Below are 17,661 nucleotides of genomic sequence, written 5' to 3'. Positions count from 1 at the left end.
ATTAAAATTGAGCCATGAGTGACTGCCATATTAAAACAAAAGCAGTGCATAATATAGCGGACTAACGAAAAATAGCTACATTGCAACCATTGAATTGAGTTGGCTGTGTGAAAACGGCTGCATTGAATAATCAGTAAGCAACCTGGGAGGCTTCTCTACAACTGTACAGTTTTACATAAGAACTGCTTATTTGAGCAACAGGGAAAGCATTACGCTGGCTTGAGTGGCCTTGACTGCCCTGACATTTCCTTATATGGCGTTGGTTTGCTAGTGGCAGGGACTGACCAGCCTGACTAGAGCCAGTCAATCCTTAGAGACATGGTAGATTCAATAGGGATTGACATTGCATGATGTAGCCCATTGATCTGATAACCAGTTCAACTATTCCTACCTTACCTATATAATTTTTATTCAGTACTCAATATTCAAAAAGTATCTGTGGATACCTATTGTTCTTGTAAGGATTCCTGCTATTATTGTTCCAGATTGGTAACAAGTCCTGAAATTGGTCAATGTCTACCGTGGAAGCAGGGGTTGAAGAACCATTTCTGAAACTTGGTATACATGCTTAATGCCTATACCTCTTATAAGGAGTGGACCAGTGTAGTTCAACTGCTAGTGCATAGCATTAGCTTATGTCAGCAGGAGATGGCTGACATATGCCATAGACATTTGATGATCCATTTGCGCAAGCCATTTCTTTTACGTTCTACTCAAAATCCTGTATATACAAAGTGACGGCATAATGATTCATAGAAACGAGGGAACCATTCAGTGTATTACACACTGTATGTGTAATACCCCCGCCACCCCCCAAGTCTTGTTCAGCTGCCATCCCTCTTGCTGGGGGGCAGAGATCCTAGGACGACTCGGGCCTGAATGGCAATTTATGTCGACGCTTCACTTTGAGAAACTTTCCTGCGCACGTTTGCACTTTTGTCCCCCACCCACTACCAATCTTTAATCCATAGCCTCTCACTTCCTCCACTGCCTGCTCTCATTAGGGGACTATGATATACTATATATATATTTATGTGTGTGTGTGTGTGTGTGTGTGTCTGTGTATGTTTTGTTGTGGCGAAGTGGATTTGGCAGACCAACAGTCCTGCTAAACACCGCTCAAGCGTACCACACACTCACAGACCCTTGGTATTTACAACCTCACAATCTCACAGGCACGTTCCCTCGTGCTCAACACAGAAAGACTATTGCCTATGCAGGATATGGTCGTTTTGGCAAAGCCCTGGTTATGTGTGGCTTGGTTGCGTTGAACCAACCTGAAACACTTATATAATCATCAAGTTTCATTGGCACGTTGCCCCAGAGCAAACCCACGACTACACGAACAGCAGACGATGGAGAGCACCACGTGACATGTGAGCATCCGGCAGTGTGTGAGTAAGTAGAAAAAGAGTGTACAACAGTCGGACACAGAAAGAGGACGCCAGGGTTCTCCCCGAATAATTGAATAGTTGGTGCTGCTCCACCAGGTAACCTTCCAAAGACATTTAGCTGATGGCGCTGCGATGTGTGCCAAGGTTATTAAGTGGTTAATACAATTGAGTGTCAGAGCCTAACCAAATACCTAATCATAATGGTTGCCCCATACCCCAGAAGCTCCTGTTGAAATTTACAATGATCTGATATAGAAAGTCATTAATAATCACAGGGCTCAGGATTTGTAGTCAGTGCGCCCAAATATTGAAATGGTTAAACCTGCACTATGTAACTTTTCCACTAGAGCTAATAACTATTAAACAAGAATCTACAATTTCAGAACTAGAAAGTTTTCAAGAATAATAAGCCGATCTACAAGTCGATCCATACAGTGAGTTGTTCACGATAAAGCATTTTCATTTGTTCTGATAAACCTTTTGACATTAACAGTCATCTGAAAATGGTGCAGCCACAACTCAAGTCACAGAGGCTGCTGATAATGATCAGCCTATAATGCAGGTTAACACCCTTCTATTAGATTCCACTATCTACATCCATCTGGCTGGGTCTGAGGCTGCTATGCGTTGCTCCGTCACACTGACTGGACACTAACCATCTAGAACTGCTTGATAAGGGCTAACGTGTTTTTTTCACCCCGCATGAGAATACATTAGCATCAAGTGAGCATTTTGTTGCAAGCTCATCCATGCTTCCTCTACTTTACTTAGAATGTTATTTTGCTTTCCGATGTAAGTTGCGCACTTTCCTTGCACATCTTTCCATTTCGTTAGTAGTGTACGTCTTGTGTCCCCGTGACTGCATGTTGCACGGCTCTCACCCTTTTAAAAGGAACCCATCTGTGCCGCCCAGTTGATGGACGAGGGCTTAATGTTGATCACTGTCGATGCATACATGCATCCTCAAATTTGAGGATAAACGAGAAATGCTGGTTAGATTCAAAACGAAAGGTATTTTTATTCTGATGACTAAGTCTTGTATTGATTACAGGTTTGAATGGGTTAAAATAATGCATTCATTTGGTAAGAATAATAGTCAACCAAATAAGTCACCCTAAGATTGTTCGCAAGGAACATATACAGAATAAGTGATTATATGTTATAGAAAGTAAATAGAAAGTAATATATTACCTGATTGACAAGTTGCAATGTGTTGAAATAAGGCTCACATTTGCCATAATAGTAATAAAAAACATAAGTCACCCTAACGTTAACAATGAACAAAAACAGCAATGTATGGTCTCAGACAATACATCAAAATAATAAGGAAAAATAAATGGAGCACAATGAGTTTCTCTTCAATCTCAGACATGTCTATGTGTATGATTGACTTGCATGAGGACATGTTTTTCCTGAGCCAAGACAATAAGACAAAAATTCAACATTATTTAAACAGAGGTCCACACATTGTAATACTGCGTAGGAGAAGAAAATATTTTGCCCACAAAACAGCTCACAGTGCAATTGTCCAGCAAAACAAAAAATAACGAACTAATCTTTCTTAATTTCTAACAAAATATAAATTGGAAGCTCTACCAGTGACACGCTCCTGGGATTGCTTGCTGCAGATAAAACCAACCACATCTCTCATGCTTTCTCTTCCTTTCACTGTTTATCAAAATAGAATGTAAACATTACTGAGCTGTTCTAGGACAGATCTCCCTGATCGATCACGTCAACATCAAGATCTCTGACTGCTGTTCTCCTGTTTGAAGACCACACTGAACTTCCACGCTTCGATGAAGTGAGAGAGGCAGATCTCTTCTGGGAACAAGTCTTCCACCTCAGGAGAAACATCCAGGTCCTTGCGCTCAATGTAGGACACCACCGTGTCTCTCAGCCTGAAATGACAAGAGGCCGTTAATAAGAAAGCACACCACGGATGTATCCACTCAAGACCTGGAAAGCAATGTCCAATGTCTTACATTATCTACAGACATACACACAGAGTAAATTAACGCATAGATACATGTGTGTATTTATCGAGAAAAATAATTAATCCAGGGCCGGTCTGAGTGTCCCGGTCCGCTCACCCCCAGGCCGGTCGGTACTTGTCAGGGGCGTGGGGGTTCTTCAGCTCCAGCACGAGGAACTCGTGCATCTCCAGCAGGAAGCCTTCGGCAACGGGCTTCACAAAGAACCCTGACAGCAGCCTGCGGTCCTCGTCGCTCAGAGGCTGCTTGTAGGCCCCGGGGAACGCCGCGAACGGATCCTGCACACATGCGTAGTATATCATACAAATATACAAAACTAGCTTAGTGATAAATGTTTGTGTTCCAGCTTATACTCTTATTGAATGCTTATATTTATTCAATATCCTTCTATTTTATCCGTATTGTTTAGCAACGTAACCATGAATCTAAAAACGAATGAATCTGAAGGAACCGATCCACAGGACTTCCTCCCACCCCCCGGTGTGGTGTGATGTGCGTCAGGGCTGAACTTACCCTCTTGAGCCGCATCATGTTCTGGGACTTGAGCGAGGTGAGGAGCTGCCACAGGGCCACACAGTGCCTCAGCCGGCACACAGTCAGGGCCTGCAGGGACGGAGAGAGGGCCACCACTCAGGCTCCATCATGCATCCCAGAGCGAGACGCCTGACCTCACTGTGTCTGTACTCACCGGAGGTCAGGCCAGGAATCCCTCAGCAGACAAACAACCACCATTACATCCACCTAATTGACCTGCTTTTAACCGGTAAGTGGACGCTTGTACTTGGACATGTTAGACAGCTTTCGTCATGCACTTGATTGCTGTCCTGTACATGTATAAGTATTACCTGCACTGTCACCTTGTGCCATGTGAACCAAGCTCCTCAAGTTATAATAATAATAATAAATGCTTTATTTTTGAATGGGGACAGTGCACATTAATCAACATTGATGTTTAAACATCTTTGTAAACATGCCGGATTATAGCAGGGCTGCTAATTTTCATCCGTAGTCCCTTATAAAATAAACACAAAATCTACAAACAAGAGACAGCAGATAGATAGAAAAAGTTGAATAAAGTATTTTGACTATCATTGAATTTTGAAGGAAAAGCGACCGACTAGAGGTCAAAGAGCAAGTTGGGACATCCGGGCAAGAGGACGGATTCATGACCTTTAAAAAGGTCCCATGGCATGCCACCAGCCGTTTTGGAAATCGGTCCCTTATGACATCACAGGTGGGCGTGTCCACGCCCATCTGTGATGTCATAAGGGGCCGATTTCCAAAACGGCTTGTAACGGCTAATCACACTCACACCTGGTGGCATGCCATGGGACCTTCAAAGCTTTTTGTAAGCGTTTAGTTTGAATGTGTCTCAGCTGGACTCGTAACCGCTGGCGGATCAGTGCCCTGAACCACCACCAGGAGTAACGGCAAAGTGGCTCCCCTCTGCAAACCCCCACCAGATAGCTGTGGCATCAGGCTGGCCCCAGCCACCAGAGGGGTCGCGACGGACAGACAGACCGACAGACCGACGGGCTGACCTTGAGGACCTGTGGGGCCGTCTGGTCCTTCATCTGCAGCACCTCCTCCAGGTAGCAGGACAGCTGCATGTGGGGGTCCCCCCCCGTCATGGCCAGGAAGCCCAGGGCCACCTCCACCGTGGTCAGGGCCTCGCACACCTCGCTGTACGACTGCAGCTCCGCCGCCAGACAGGACGCCATCAGGCTCTGGAGGGCTTCCTGTTGGGACGCACGCCGTTAGGGTACACACCTCGACACTCTAGGAGGAGCCGGGGGATCAAACTAGCAGCCTTGCGGTTTACCAGCCAACCCGCATTCCCTCCTGCGCTAAAGCCGCCCCTGTTCAGAAGTATCTGTGCGCTTCAGCCGTACATCTCATGACGCCGTCAGTCCTCTCACCTGCTCCACTTTCTCTTTGACGTCCTTCAGAATGATCACGTAGTCCCGCTCGTGTCTGTTCACCAGGGTCGGAATGCCCTGGAAAGACGAGCAGGAAGTCAGCATGGGGGGGGGGGGGGGGGGGGGGGGGGGGGGTGACGTGTTACAGAGGGGACGGCGTCGTTGGCCTGTGTGGTGTGGAGTCCCGCCTCCCTCGACTCACCTGGAGGGTGATGATTGGCCGGCCCTGCAGGAAGTGGGTGAGGACCTGCTGCTGGATCTTGGCCAGGTCGTACTCGTGCAGCGTCTCCTTGCCTCGCTCCAGGCTGTACTGGCTGTTGGCGAGCACCAGTGGCATCAGCTCCTGGTCCAGCTCGTAGCGGATCACCTGCTGGTCCGTCAGGTCGGCGGGGCTCACCTCGTAGCTGGGCGGGGTACGAGTTCAAAGTTCAAAGTCAGCTTTATTGACGTTTCCAAAACATGCACAAGACAACTCGAGGAATCAAAAATGGCGTTTCTCTCTGACCCACGGTGCAATACGTAGAAAAAGATAAAAGTAGATCAAATGAAATAAAATAAGTAACATTTACAATAAATAAATTCTAGAGGAGATGGTTAAGAGATGTTACCTGCCTCTCTGTTGTGACAAATTTCGATCTATCTAATATTGATACACGAGCCCTTCTGGCATGCTTCAGGGCAAGAAGGCCTGCTTAGCCTTCCAGCAGCAAAACACGCCCTCTCTGGCGTGTGCCAACAGCGCCCCCACCTGGTGTGTTCTCCGGTGTGCTTGTCCACACATTTGATGATCTCGTTGTGCAGGGCGATCAGGTAGCTGACCAGGGCTGTAGAGCACAGCCCTGGGCCCTGTCTCCGTGGCAACAGCACCGTGAGGTCACTGTCCATGTCCAGGTCTTCCTCGCACAGCTCTGCCGGGATCTTAATCTCTCCTGGAAGACAACATAAAGAGTTACGACCATTAGGTAACTTAGGAGTGAAGGTAATTCACCCGTTACTAAACAGACTGATTTGGGTTTACCATTTGTTGCCAAGGAAGCCCTGAGTTTATTCCAGGTGGCCAGGAAGATGGTGATGCATCTCTTGTACCAACCTCTGAGTGACTCTAGTTAAAAAAAGCAAGAAGAATTAAAGTCAACGTACGCAAAGTAGGCATAGGCAAAAGGCCATGCAATCTTAGTCGGTAATAGTAATTTGTATTAAAATGTGTGTTTTTGTGCCACTGACAGAACACTTTCAGCACCTTGTTTCTGACTGTTGAGGAAGTCGGCGATAGTTCTGAAGGGCAGGTCGCTGATGTTCTGGAACTTCTTCACCAGGTCCTTCTGGAGTGTTAGGATGTCTGGAAGGAACTTCACGAAGCGTAGCTCCGCCTCCTAACGCAGCAAGACACCACATGTACGTGAGCACAAGCGTTTGGTGCTGTGACAAGCATGCTTATCGGTATTGTTGGCCAATCTGTGTTGTCTAAACAGGTCAATAGTGGTAGTCAGTGGCATCCCTTGGGGTGCCCTTGCAATACCACTAGCAACCACCAGAGATCCTAGTTCCTTTGGTGCCCAGGAGGCCCATGCAACCACCAAGTAGTCTCACACGCTTATTAAATTAACCTATGGTTATTCTTTGGTGATAATAACAACCATACCTCTTGGAGCTCTACAGGTCGTCTGACTTATAGCTGTTTATCGACAATCTTATTGTCATAAAAAGAATCTGTCGTAATATTAATAATTTGTTCTAACAGAAAATAACAGCAATCCTTTTTGTTATCTCACAAAACCATTTGTATATTACTAGAGAGAATCTAGGAACTAGTAAGTAGTAAGTAAGTTTGTTAGTAAGAGATAATGTGAACCCCTCCACATGACAGGTAGTAAGTTTGTTAGTGATAATGTCGACCCCTCCACATGACAGGTAGTTAGTAAGTTAGTTGGTTAGTTAGTGATAATGTCGACCCCTCCACATGACCGGTGGTTAGTAAGTTAGTTGGTTAGTTAGTGATAATGTCGACCCCTCCCCATGACAGGTAGTTAGTAAGTTAGTTGGTTAGTTAGTGATAATGTCGACCCCTCCACATGACAGGTAGTAAGTTAGTTGGTTAGTTAGTGATAATGTCGATCCCTCCACATGACAGGTGGTTAGTAAGTTAGTTGGTTAGTTAGTGATAATGTCGACCCCTCCACATGACAGGTAGTTAGTAAGTTAGTTGGTTAGTTAGTGATAATGTCGACCCCTCCACATGACAGGTAGTAAGTTAGTTGGTTAGTTAGTGATAATGTCGATCCCTCCACATGACAGGTGGTTAGTAAGTTAGTTGGTTAGTTAGTGATAATGTCGACCCCTCCACATGACAGGTAGTTAGTAAGTTAGTTGGTTAGTTAGTGATAATGTCGACCCCTCCACATGACAGGTAGTTAGTAAGTTAGTTGGTTAGTTAGTGATAATGTCGACCCCTCCACATGACAGGTGGTTAGTAAGTTAGTTGGATAGCAGATTAGTTGGTGGGTGAGCGTGGACTCACCCTCTGGAGGAACCTCCAGAGGAGGGGCAGCGTGTCTTTGCCGTCGTGCTGCTCCACGATGTGCGTGAGGCTGAGCAGCGAGAGCTCCTCCCTGCAGCTCCACACCGCCTGGCCGTGGATCAGGGAGCCGCGGCGCAGGGAGGCCAGGAAGAGGCGCGGGTCCCCGAACATCAGCTTGAAGACGGGGTCACTGGACACACGGGCGTCGGCCCGGACCAGGTCGTTGGCCTCCTTCAGCCGTCTGTCCAGGTGCTGGAGGAACGGGTGTGTGGACGCACGCATGCGTACACACACAAAGACAGACACACAAAGACAGACACACAGACACACACACACACACACACTTGGTTATGGTTCCTCGTCGACACAACGCAAGGGGGTTTACTGACCCATTACGTCCTTGGGGACCCTCCTTGCGTCAGCCACAGGGGCCTGACGTGCGCCTCCCAGAATTGGTAGCCTTGCGTTGAGGCAATGCAGCAGCAAGGCCTGTGATTGGTCTGCTCATTAAAACCCAGCGCAGAATCAGAACCGGTTCACGCCTGCGTCGGGAGCGTCTGCGTGGTCATTGCGTTGCGTCGACGTTGAATCCTAATCGAGCCTTTAGGCCTCTTTGAAAAGCACATATCTCCCTGTCTAAAGGATTCTGGGTTTGAGGTTAAGCCCCTAAGTCAGAAGTCTCCCTGCAAGCATCTTTGAGCAAGACACCTAACCGCTATCTTCTCCTTCAGGACGTGGATCTGAAAGAAATGCTCTGGCTAACAGCTTCTGCAAAAATGACAGGTAGTGAGATAGTAACATACCTTCAGTTGAGGTATGATGATGGTGTTGCTGACGGACATCTCCCAGCCGTTCCTGTGGTCTTTGGTGGAGAGATGGTTGTCGTAAGGATCGGGCCCTGAGAGGAGAAGGCAGAAGTTATCAAACAAACGCTCATGTTAGGTAGACTTAGAGTTTTGAGTTTTTGTTCTGGACAAATGTCACAGACAAATTGTCAAGACGGGTCTCTCTAGGTCAAACATGTGAAATGTACGTGGTACGATTAAGGGTCAAACAATTAGAACTTAGGGACATCTCCAAACAAAGGTATTTTGATCACCTGTACTGAATTGATGCCAAGTTAACCAATCACAGAGAAGAAAATAAACTGCAATGACTGGTGATTCCCCAGAGAAGGCAATGTTTCCCAGGTGACACTCTACTAATACAAGTTCCTCAAATGTAACCAAAGGTCATCAGAGGTCCTATTTCTTAACATGGACACAAGGACCCCCCCCCCCTCCCACTTATTTATACGTTAACAAAGTGACTATGACCTTTTCTTTATTTCTGTGCTTTTCGTTTGTTTTTTCCTGTAACATGTCTGTTCTCATAACTATGCAAAAAAAGTAAAAAAGTAAAAAAAAGTCCTCCTCATCGTGAACATCCTTACATTGTTGAACCTGGTGAGGCTCCAGCAGGCCGCAGAGCAACAGGTGAACCGTGTGGATGGTGTCGTCCGTCCCCTTCCCTAGAGACTTGGTCAGATGCTCCATGTCCTTCAGCAGGTGGGCCAACAGGAAGGCTCCTGGATCGGGCACCGGAGGTTTGATGATCTGAGCGATGAGCTGCAAAAACACAGACCGAGGTGGTGATTGATGATCGATTGTTGTCGATCGATGTTGCTATTATACCAGCGGATAAATGACTCTTGCGCCCGACCCAAATCTCAAAAGGGTTGCCCTGAAGTAGCCTAATTACCCGTAGGAGTGGTTTGGGCGTAATGTGCAATAAACCAATGAGAGAGCCATCTCCCATCCCCTTTAAGAGCCATGAGCGCATTTGAACCTGACGAATTGATATTTTGACAGCACGTTTACAGTCCACGATGATGCATGACCACATGAATTTCAAACTTCAAATGGCTCCATTTATGGCCAAATAATATGGCCTGATTCACACATGGAATAGCGTTTTCTTCTACATCTTCAGAAATACTGAGTCGTCATGTAAATTTCGGCAAAGAAAACTTAACACATATATGATGTGCGGTCCACAAGATTTTGTTTTGGAAGGCTGGTATATAGCCTACTTTGCTTGAGTTTATTATTGTTATTATTTTTATTTCAACACATGGAATAGCCTACTACATTGTTCATTCATGCAAAAAAAATCCACAATCCACATCCTCATCATAATCTTTCAATTAGGCAAATCGTTTGCATGTTTGTGCTGTGTATAGCCTACTGGTGTGTAAGCTTATGTTGCAGTTCCGACGTGCCATGGTACGTCAAAACAGCAACACCCACGGCGCTATCCGCTAGTGCCCTTAAACCAGGTATTTGTCGGTCAGTTGCGCAACTGCTTTGTCGATCTGTAAGACAGCACCAGGTATCATTTGCAGCAGAACACACCTCTGCTTTTCACCGACACGCCTCTCAGGGCGCAAGTTTAGTCGCGCAGGTTTGCTGGGGGGGAAAATCGGCTTTGCGCCGGGTTCAAACTAGCAAAGGTACATGCGTCGGTGTAGAAAGTAAATTGCGCTGGATGCAAGATAGGGCCCAAGGAAGCGTCTGTCTGATCCCACTGGCCTGGGTTTGATGCATGTGTTTGGAGGTGGGGCCTCCAGCTACAGTACCTGTGGGTTGATGCTGGCTCCCAACAGCATGGCCATGTGGGTGAGCATGCGCACCAGGGTGAAGGGCCCCGGGGACATGTTCTTGGTGTCCAGGGTGTCCGGGTTGTCCCTGCGCACCGGGTCTCCGAGGACGTGGCCCGTCTGGGTGCGGTCGCCCCTGGGGAAGGGCACAGGAAACCCCAAATAAACTGTTGGTGTACTGTACATAAGGGTGTCCTCCCCCACGAATGCATGCATGCATGAATGAATGCATGCAGGTATTGTAAGGCCACTGAAGGAGACACAGACACACACACACACACACACGCACACTTTGCATTAGTATGTCACACTTACTGCACTGCTTGAGCAGCAGTGAATCCAGCCACAGGTCTGTGCTCGTTTCCTCCGATGGCAGCGCCGCAGTCCGGACAACGGCTTCGTTCCATGGGTTGACCACACTATTAGAAGTAGCAAAAGCAATTATGAGCGGCCATAAAAATACCAGAGAGATATTTTGCCTTGAATTTCCCTGCTGCTTGGAGGGATCTGAGAACACAGTCTGAACAGAGGTGCATTTTTGGGTGCGTGGTTAGAAACAAACAAGCCTGAGCTGTACACACCTCTCCGATGGTGCAGGGGTGGTTATTTGGACAATCTGTTGGGAAAGGGGGAAAAAAAACAAACAGAATTAAAGTCTTTAACTGACACCCATGTACACATGAGAGTGTGGAGCTCACGTCTTCGACTTACAGTACCAGTGCACCGCTCCCATGGCCTGTTGAGCTACAAACAACATGTCCTCTGGCATGGTGGGCAAGAAGGCTCGCTGCACCAAGAAAAGGTTGAAACAAAGACATTAATACAAAGATTAATATAGTATACAATGAATATGTTAATATTTGCATACATCAACCAATACTTAATACTACGTGCAAAAATAAAATGTATTAATTGCATTATTATTTAAATGATGTCTTTAATGCACACAGATTAGCGGGATGCACTCACTTGCATGGTCCCTGTTGACAGGGCCAGGTTCTGAAGGGGAACCAGGATCCGCTGGTTGGCGCAGAGAAGGACCGAGGCCATGTGGACCGTCAGCTCCACCACCGCACAGTGCCCCCCGGGGGCCCCGGGGACGACGGCCAAGGGCCCCAGACTGTTGGCCACCAAGGCCTTGGCAAAGTTCTTCGTCTCGGCGCGTTGCAGGAGTCCGCAAGCATCGATGTGAGTCACCAAGACTCGGCATTGCTGGACGGGAAATGTGTACAATGAGACACAGAAACACAGAAGCGAGGAAGAATGAAGGATGTGTTTGTGATGCAGGGGCGTACCTCGGGTGTGGGATGGCGACTACCGTTGGCATTTCCGTAGAGAGAGGTGACTTCTCTGAAGAGGGCCAACAGAAGATACACCGCCTTCGTTTGTGGCAAGCACTTGCACGTCTAAAAAGAGAGAGACAAGAAATGTTTCCAGAGAGCATAGTAGTTGACAAGAGGGGGGGGGGAAAGCTTTAGCGATGCTCTGTTACCTCGTACGCTTTATCCAGCACATCCACTTTGCCCTCCATCAGCACTGTGGCCAGAGCATCTCGAATGGTCTTGTAGTCCTCTCCGCACACGAGGAAATGATCAATGGCGCTGCCTTCTTCACTCTTCAAGAGACAACGTGAGATAGCATTGCGTGTATCATTTTATTATGATGCAGTTCCAAGTATAACAGCAATTACAGTCGGACAAAATGGGATAGATCGCTCTGAATAAGAACGGCTTGCGGAAAAATGCTTTCGATGAGGAGGAAATTGAAAAAATGGAATGACTAATAAGCAATTACATTATGTGGAATTACTCCTCTCCAAGTGGATGGACAAAACAACTGAGCATGGTCGGAGGTCAGAGACCAGTACCTGCTGGAGAACTTCTTCAGGGAAGAGCCAGTGCACAGCCTCCACTTTGAGGAGACTCTGGACAAACTCCACGCCCTGTTGAGTGCAGATCTTGCGGATCAGGTAGACGCGGAACCAGTCGTTGTTGCTCTGAATGCACAGCTTCACCACGGCGTCCAGGAAGTCTGTGATGGAGGCCTGGCCTTCACGTTGGGTTCCTTTTGTGCAAAACATTGAAGAGAACGCCAGCATAATAAATGAGACGGATTAGGGGTGGGAATCTTTTGGTGTCTCAAGGCTCGATTCAAGGCAAAAAAAGAACAGTCAAATCGACAGACGAAAACAATTTGCGGTTGTTCCGTGGATCATTCTCTTCGTATGCACGAGATCACACACCTTCCATTTGTTGTACCAGCAGAGTGGCGGCCATGTCCAGGCCCATGCGCACCCTGGCCACCTGCTGCAGATGCTCTACAGTAGCGCTGTCTTGGCATGCTGCACGCGTGTAGCTGGACAGAAAGACCCGCTCGTCCTGCAGGTAGGCCTGTTGCGCGGCACCGGAACGGAACTGCGTCCGCTCAAACATGGAGTCCTGCAAGGAACAAAATTGGGAGAATATACTGCTTTGTGAAATAGGCTCCTATCCCAATTAGGTGTGAATCCTGTCGTGGTTGTACAGCGAATCAGTATATTTTAAAAACAAAACAAATATTGATTGAAAAGCATACAAACAGGCAAAAATAAAACCAAGGTGAAACAATTCAAAGCAGATGTATGCCCCCATGCATACCTCCAGGCAGTTAATGTACATGGAGTACAGTTCGGTTTTATCAGTCTGTTCCAAGATGAGGCTCTTCTCCACTTCGGTCAGATGCTGCTGCAGGTAGCCTTTCACCTGCTCAAAGCTATAGAACAACATTTAAAAGATGTTATGGAATACATCAAACGACAATGTTGAAATCATCTGATTGGCGCTTTGCTCAACGATTTTAGACAGACTAGGACCTCTCCTCCTGTACTCACCTGAACTTCAGCAGCAGTTTGAGGACAAAGGAGCGCACCACTGGGTTTTTGTCCACAGACTCGTCAAACGGCGAGAGGACCTTGGTCAGAATTTGTCGATCCCCTGGGCAAAACGACATCATCCAATTAATAAATGGACAATTTAAAAAGAGATTAGGAACACCAACAGCGTGATATCCAGAGTGATTCTCAGGGGCTGTTAGGGGTTAGGCATCTGGCTCAAGGATGTCCACAGGTAGAGCATGGACATCAGGGATGAACCCAAAGCCTTTACTGGGTGGCTTTCCCTGGGTGTATAACACTCTAGGCAAGTCAAGTCAATTCAACTTTGAATAGGCCTTGATCATAGTTAACCTAGGTATACATGTGTTATTTTGCCTTGGTGAACTTTTTTGCCTCTTGGACCCTTAATGTCCATTAGGAACGATATAGCTGTACAGTGACATCTTTGGACGAAATTTAAAAATCTTGATGAATTTGGAATTAAACAACTCATCTGAATCTGGATAAGACAGGCAAAGGCGGTTTACAGATATCCTGACGCATCCCTTTCAGGAATAACGCAGGAACACCCTGGCCACTAGAGTATCCTACACCCAAGATAGCAGATGAGAAACAGCTGGTTACCTCTAAATATGGGGAGGGGTTTGGCCTCCAGCATGAGGAAGGACAGCAGATGGAGGACGATGGCTGAACAGGGCGGGGTGTTGTCCTTGAAGCACATGGTGGAAACCAGGTCTATGAAGAAAGCATTGCACTGCTTCCTGAACTTGGCATGTTGATTGGTTTGAAACCTAAACAGAAGAAGAATGACAGAGCAGTTCAGTAATGGTATAAGGCATTATTAAGAGTTCACAGACAGAGGAAATCCATTACCAACATTTGCGGTACGTGAAGGCCTTATGTGTTTTCTAAACATCATCATACCTTAATTCCTCCGAAGGCGTTGTGGAGAAGTCTTCAGGGACAGGCTGCATGCATAAGGGACAGTACATCTGACCAGGGCCCAGCCATTGTTTGATGCAGGCCACGCAGTAGATGTGGTCACAGGGCAGGCTGAGGGGATCTTGAGGGTCCATCATACACACAGGGCACCGTTGGGGGCCAAACCTGAGAGAGCAAACAGGAAGGGTATCAGATCCAAGGTCCTAGAACAATACAGGACTAGTCAATGCAGTCCAAGACGGTGCAAGATGAGTCCATACCTGAAGATGCCCTCTACCACTTTATCTTTGCAGGCTTTGAGTACACCAATCACCTCCTCAAACGCCTGCCGCTCTTTTAGGTCTGAGTTCCTCTCCAGGATCTTGGAAGAAGAGCAATGACAATGTATGTTACCAAATGGGATTTCATGGGATTTGATCCTATTAAAAAAAAGGAGTGTGTCTGTATGTTCAGTCCACACTAACCTGCCCAAGAACTCTCATGTGGTCCAGAACCAAAGGCTTCAGATTCATCTCGGCCTCCTCCTCACCCAGCAACATGTGCTCCACAAACAGCGACATGGTAAAAATGCGGTTCCACCCATTCCTAAACATAAGAACATTATAAGAAGTAGAACCTCTGTCAAGACCACCCTCCAACATTAACAACCATAGTAGATATTACGATTAAACAGATCAACATGTGATCTTGCATTACAGCCCATATTCGTTCTCTAAAAAAACAACATATTCATCCTAAATGACAGCAACGAGCAACACTTACCGGACAATGCAAACCTTTGTCTTGCTCATGTCTCCATAGTGCCTCACGCTGTCTTGAGAGCATATCAACTCAATGGGAACCTGGAGCTTTTTCACCTGTCTCAGCCAGGCTTGCCTCTGGCCATCAGTTTCCAGTTGCGTGGGTTCCAGATACTCAACGCAGGCTATTGCAGCATAGATATCAAGAACCTTGGAGCGGGGAAGAAACTGATCAAACCAACATCCGGAAGTCCAATTGCAAGGGCCCATATATCACAAGCATGGAACCAAATCGTGCTTGGAGGGCATAGAAAAACCAGGCAAGTAATTTGGACGTACCAACTCTGCCCCTTCCTGAGCTTGCTGGTTCAGGAGGACCTGGGTAATCCTCGGCTCAAGGTTGACCATCCTGGCGAAGTTCTGCAATCGGTTCTTAAACTCGTGGTAGGCAGCATGGACCCAGGGAAGAGAGGTCCCCTCCTTATCAGTCTCCATTGCCCGCGACTGCATCTCATTAACACAGCAGTTCAAAGCTCTGCGAAGGATCTAAAAGTGGACAGCAGAAGAGTAGAGTTTAAATACTTCAAGAGCTTCAAGCAGGCAATTAAAATGTAGCCAGGGAAAGGGATGACAACCTGAAGGTTTTCCTGGGACCTGACATTCATCGTCATGGAGATAAAGTCCTGTAGGTATCGCTGGAAAAACTCGGACTGCATCTCCGGGCTTGCTTTCGCGATGGATCGACCGAGGGGAGTCCTCCAGAAGAACTCATCAAACTGACTCTGTGTTTGGCCTGCCAAGAAACAACAAGGTGCGTCAGGATTGGCTTGTGGAGACCGACATGTCCGCCTCAACAATATACAGAGATGTTGTGTGCTGCATGATGTTACCTTCATGCTGACGAGCATAAACCCAGAGCTCCTCCAGGTAGTCCTTTATCCTCCAGCTGAAGGGCATGATGCAGCTGAGGTTCTTGTCTAGAGCAAAGCAGTTTTGCACCAGGATGCTTCTTGTCGCAGAGCTGTGACAGAGAAAGCATCATATGCACATGCACAATACTTTCCCCTAAAATGCAAAGACAAGATATAAAAACAATATGCAAATCATGATTTATTTTGCATGACTGGAACAACCTACTTGAGATCAATAGTCAGCGATGGCACTTCCAACAGCTTCTCTGCGCCAAAGATGTCAAGCCACAATGTCTTGAGAGGCTCATTGCAGTTGGTGTCAAGCAAAATGTCCAGATTTTGATCTCGGTCGATGACGGAGACCAGCTGGGCTAGGTAAGGAATGACAACCGCCTGGATACGCTTCCATAGTGTGTGCCTGTAAAGCCCAACAGGTTAGAACGGCTGTTTTAAAAGCAGACATTATCTCCTTGGATTGTTAAACTGTTTAGTGCATACCATTATACATCGTTCATTCACTGTACAAAACCAGAATGCGTTTATTTTTTCAGTGGCACGAACCTTAATTATAAATTAATCTGGGCCTTCAAGGCCCATTGGGTGACATTTAAATGATAAAGGACAGACAAATACCCTTGACTGACCTGAATGTTCCTCCTTCCTGCAAGGCATCAATATTTGAGGCCTCCTTTATCACCCAGTTGCTTTTGAACGAATGAGGGTTGACATCCTGGGTCAACAACAAGGAGTGAAGGCGCCTCTTCAAAATCCTAAGAAATTCACCTGAAACATCCACCAAAATGATTATGACTTAGTGTTTGCACAGAAGTCTGCACATATAAATTGAATCTTAAAGAGGCTGCATAGTTAGTTCAACCTCTGAAGTCTTGGTTGTCGTTCAGAAGGGTCAGTAAGATCTCCACTCTTTTGGTACTGCGGTAGCCGTTCTCCACTTGGTCCCTCAGCAGGCCCACTGCACTCTGCACACAGCTACGTACCAGAGCTGTGGTGTCCAGGACGTAGTCCCATCCCTACAGCAGGTAGGTAGGAAGGAAGGCCGGTGGAAGTTAACCAGAAGTTTAAAGACAACGAGAGTAAACCCAGGGAATAGGGTGTGGTCAATAGTGTAGAGTGTGAGTGCCCTGCCCCTGATAACAACTGTACATCAGATATTAACTTACCAATTGGTTTTCAACTTCTGTGATGTGTTGGAATCCATCAGAATACATTTCATCCTGCTCCATTGCTGTTATCAATCAAAACATTTCATGAGATATTGAAAAAAATATTGTTGAATGGCGAAAGGTATACAGGCACATCGCACATTTTTACCTTCGGGCTTAGTTCGGTTTTCGTCAAACAGTTCACTGATTGTCAGGTTTCGCAGAGCCTTGATATCTGCTACGATATCCTCGGATTTCCGCAGGTCATCAATATGAACCGATTTCCATGGCCCTTTGAAGAATGAAACGGCTCAAGCTAGCACTCCGCGGGTGTATTTAAAATGGTACGATAATGAAGAAGTGGTTTGTTTTGTAACCCCCTCACCTCCATGAAAGCCAACGTAAGAAGTCCCCCCTTCCATCCTTGGCAGTTTGGTGATGAAGTAGACAAATATATTGTTCTCCACAATAGCTTGTTTGATCTTGTTCATTTCATTCAGGGATGAATACCTGGCAATGACCAGTACAATTTCTCAGTTCAAAATGATTCATTAAAATATTAACAATGCT

At 46.6% G+C, this 17,661-nt stretch overlaps 1 protein-coding gene across 1 annotated transcript in view; it reads right to left on the bottom strand.

Annotated features, from left to right (window-relative positions):
• Positions 1–2,324: 2,324 nt before the first annotated feature.
• The window catches only part of LOC130369762 (E3 ubiquitin-protein ligase rnf213-alpha-like), a 34,168-nt gene continuing 18,831 nt past the window's right edge, over positions 2,325–17,661 (bottom strand). Inside the window, 37 exon segments of the mRNA XM_056575301.1 lie at positions 2,325–3,295; positions 3,488–3,666; positions 3,902–3,991; positions 4,930–5,127; positions 5,308–5,385; positions 5,510–5,711; positions 6,056–6,236; positions 6,326–6,409; positions 6,548–6,680; positions 7,826–8,077; positions 8,629–8,723; positions 9,258–9,432; positions 10,443–10,599; positions 10,779–10,882; positions 11,045–11,079; positions 11,175–11,250; positions 11,433–11,675; positions 11,759–11,869; positions 11,956–12,078; positions 12,331–12,527; positions 12,706–12,901; positions 13,100–13,214; positions 13,333–13,435; positions 13,960–14,126; positions 14,260–14,442; positions 14,538–14,638; positions 14,742–14,862; positions 15,040–15,227; positions 15,357–15,563; positions 15,653–15,810; positions 15,908–16,038; positions 16,155–16,346; positions 16,573–16,711; positions 16,806–16,959; positions 17,110–17,174; positions 17,261–17,383; positions 17,477–17,601. Coding sequence (XP_056431276.1) covers positions 3,136–3,295; positions 3,488–3,666; positions 3,902–3,991; positions 4,930–5,127; positions 5,308–5,385; positions 5,510–5,711; positions 6,056–6,236; positions 6,326–6,409; positions 6,548–6,680; positions 7,826–8,077; positions 8,629–8,723; positions 9,258–9,432; positions 10,443–10,599; positions 10,779–10,882; positions 11,045–11,079; positions 11,175–11,250; positions 11,433–11,675; positions 11,759–11,869; positions 11,956–12,078; positions 12,331–12,527; positions 12,706–12,901; positions 13,100–13,214; positions 13,333–13,435; positions 13,960–14,126; positions 14,260–14,442; positions 14,538–14,638; positions 14,742–14,862; positions 15,040–15,227; positions 15,357–15,563; positions 15,653–15,810; positions 15,908–16,038; positions 16,155–16,346; positions 16,573–16,711; positions 16,806–16,959; positions 17,110–17,174; positions 17,261–17,383; positions 17,477–17,601 — 5,341 coding nt within the window. The 3' untranslated portion in view covers positions 2,325–3,135.

Source organism: Gadus chalcogrammus, chromosome 2, assembly GCF_026213295.1.
Source record: "Gadus chalcogrammus isolate NIFS_2021 chromosome 2, NIFS_Gcha_1.0, whole genome shotgun sequence".
NCBI lineage: Eukaryota > Metazoa > Chordata > Actinopteri > Gadiformes > Gadidae > Gadus > Gadus chalcogrammus.
This window is presented reverse-complemented; position numbering and strand designations above follow the sequence as displayed.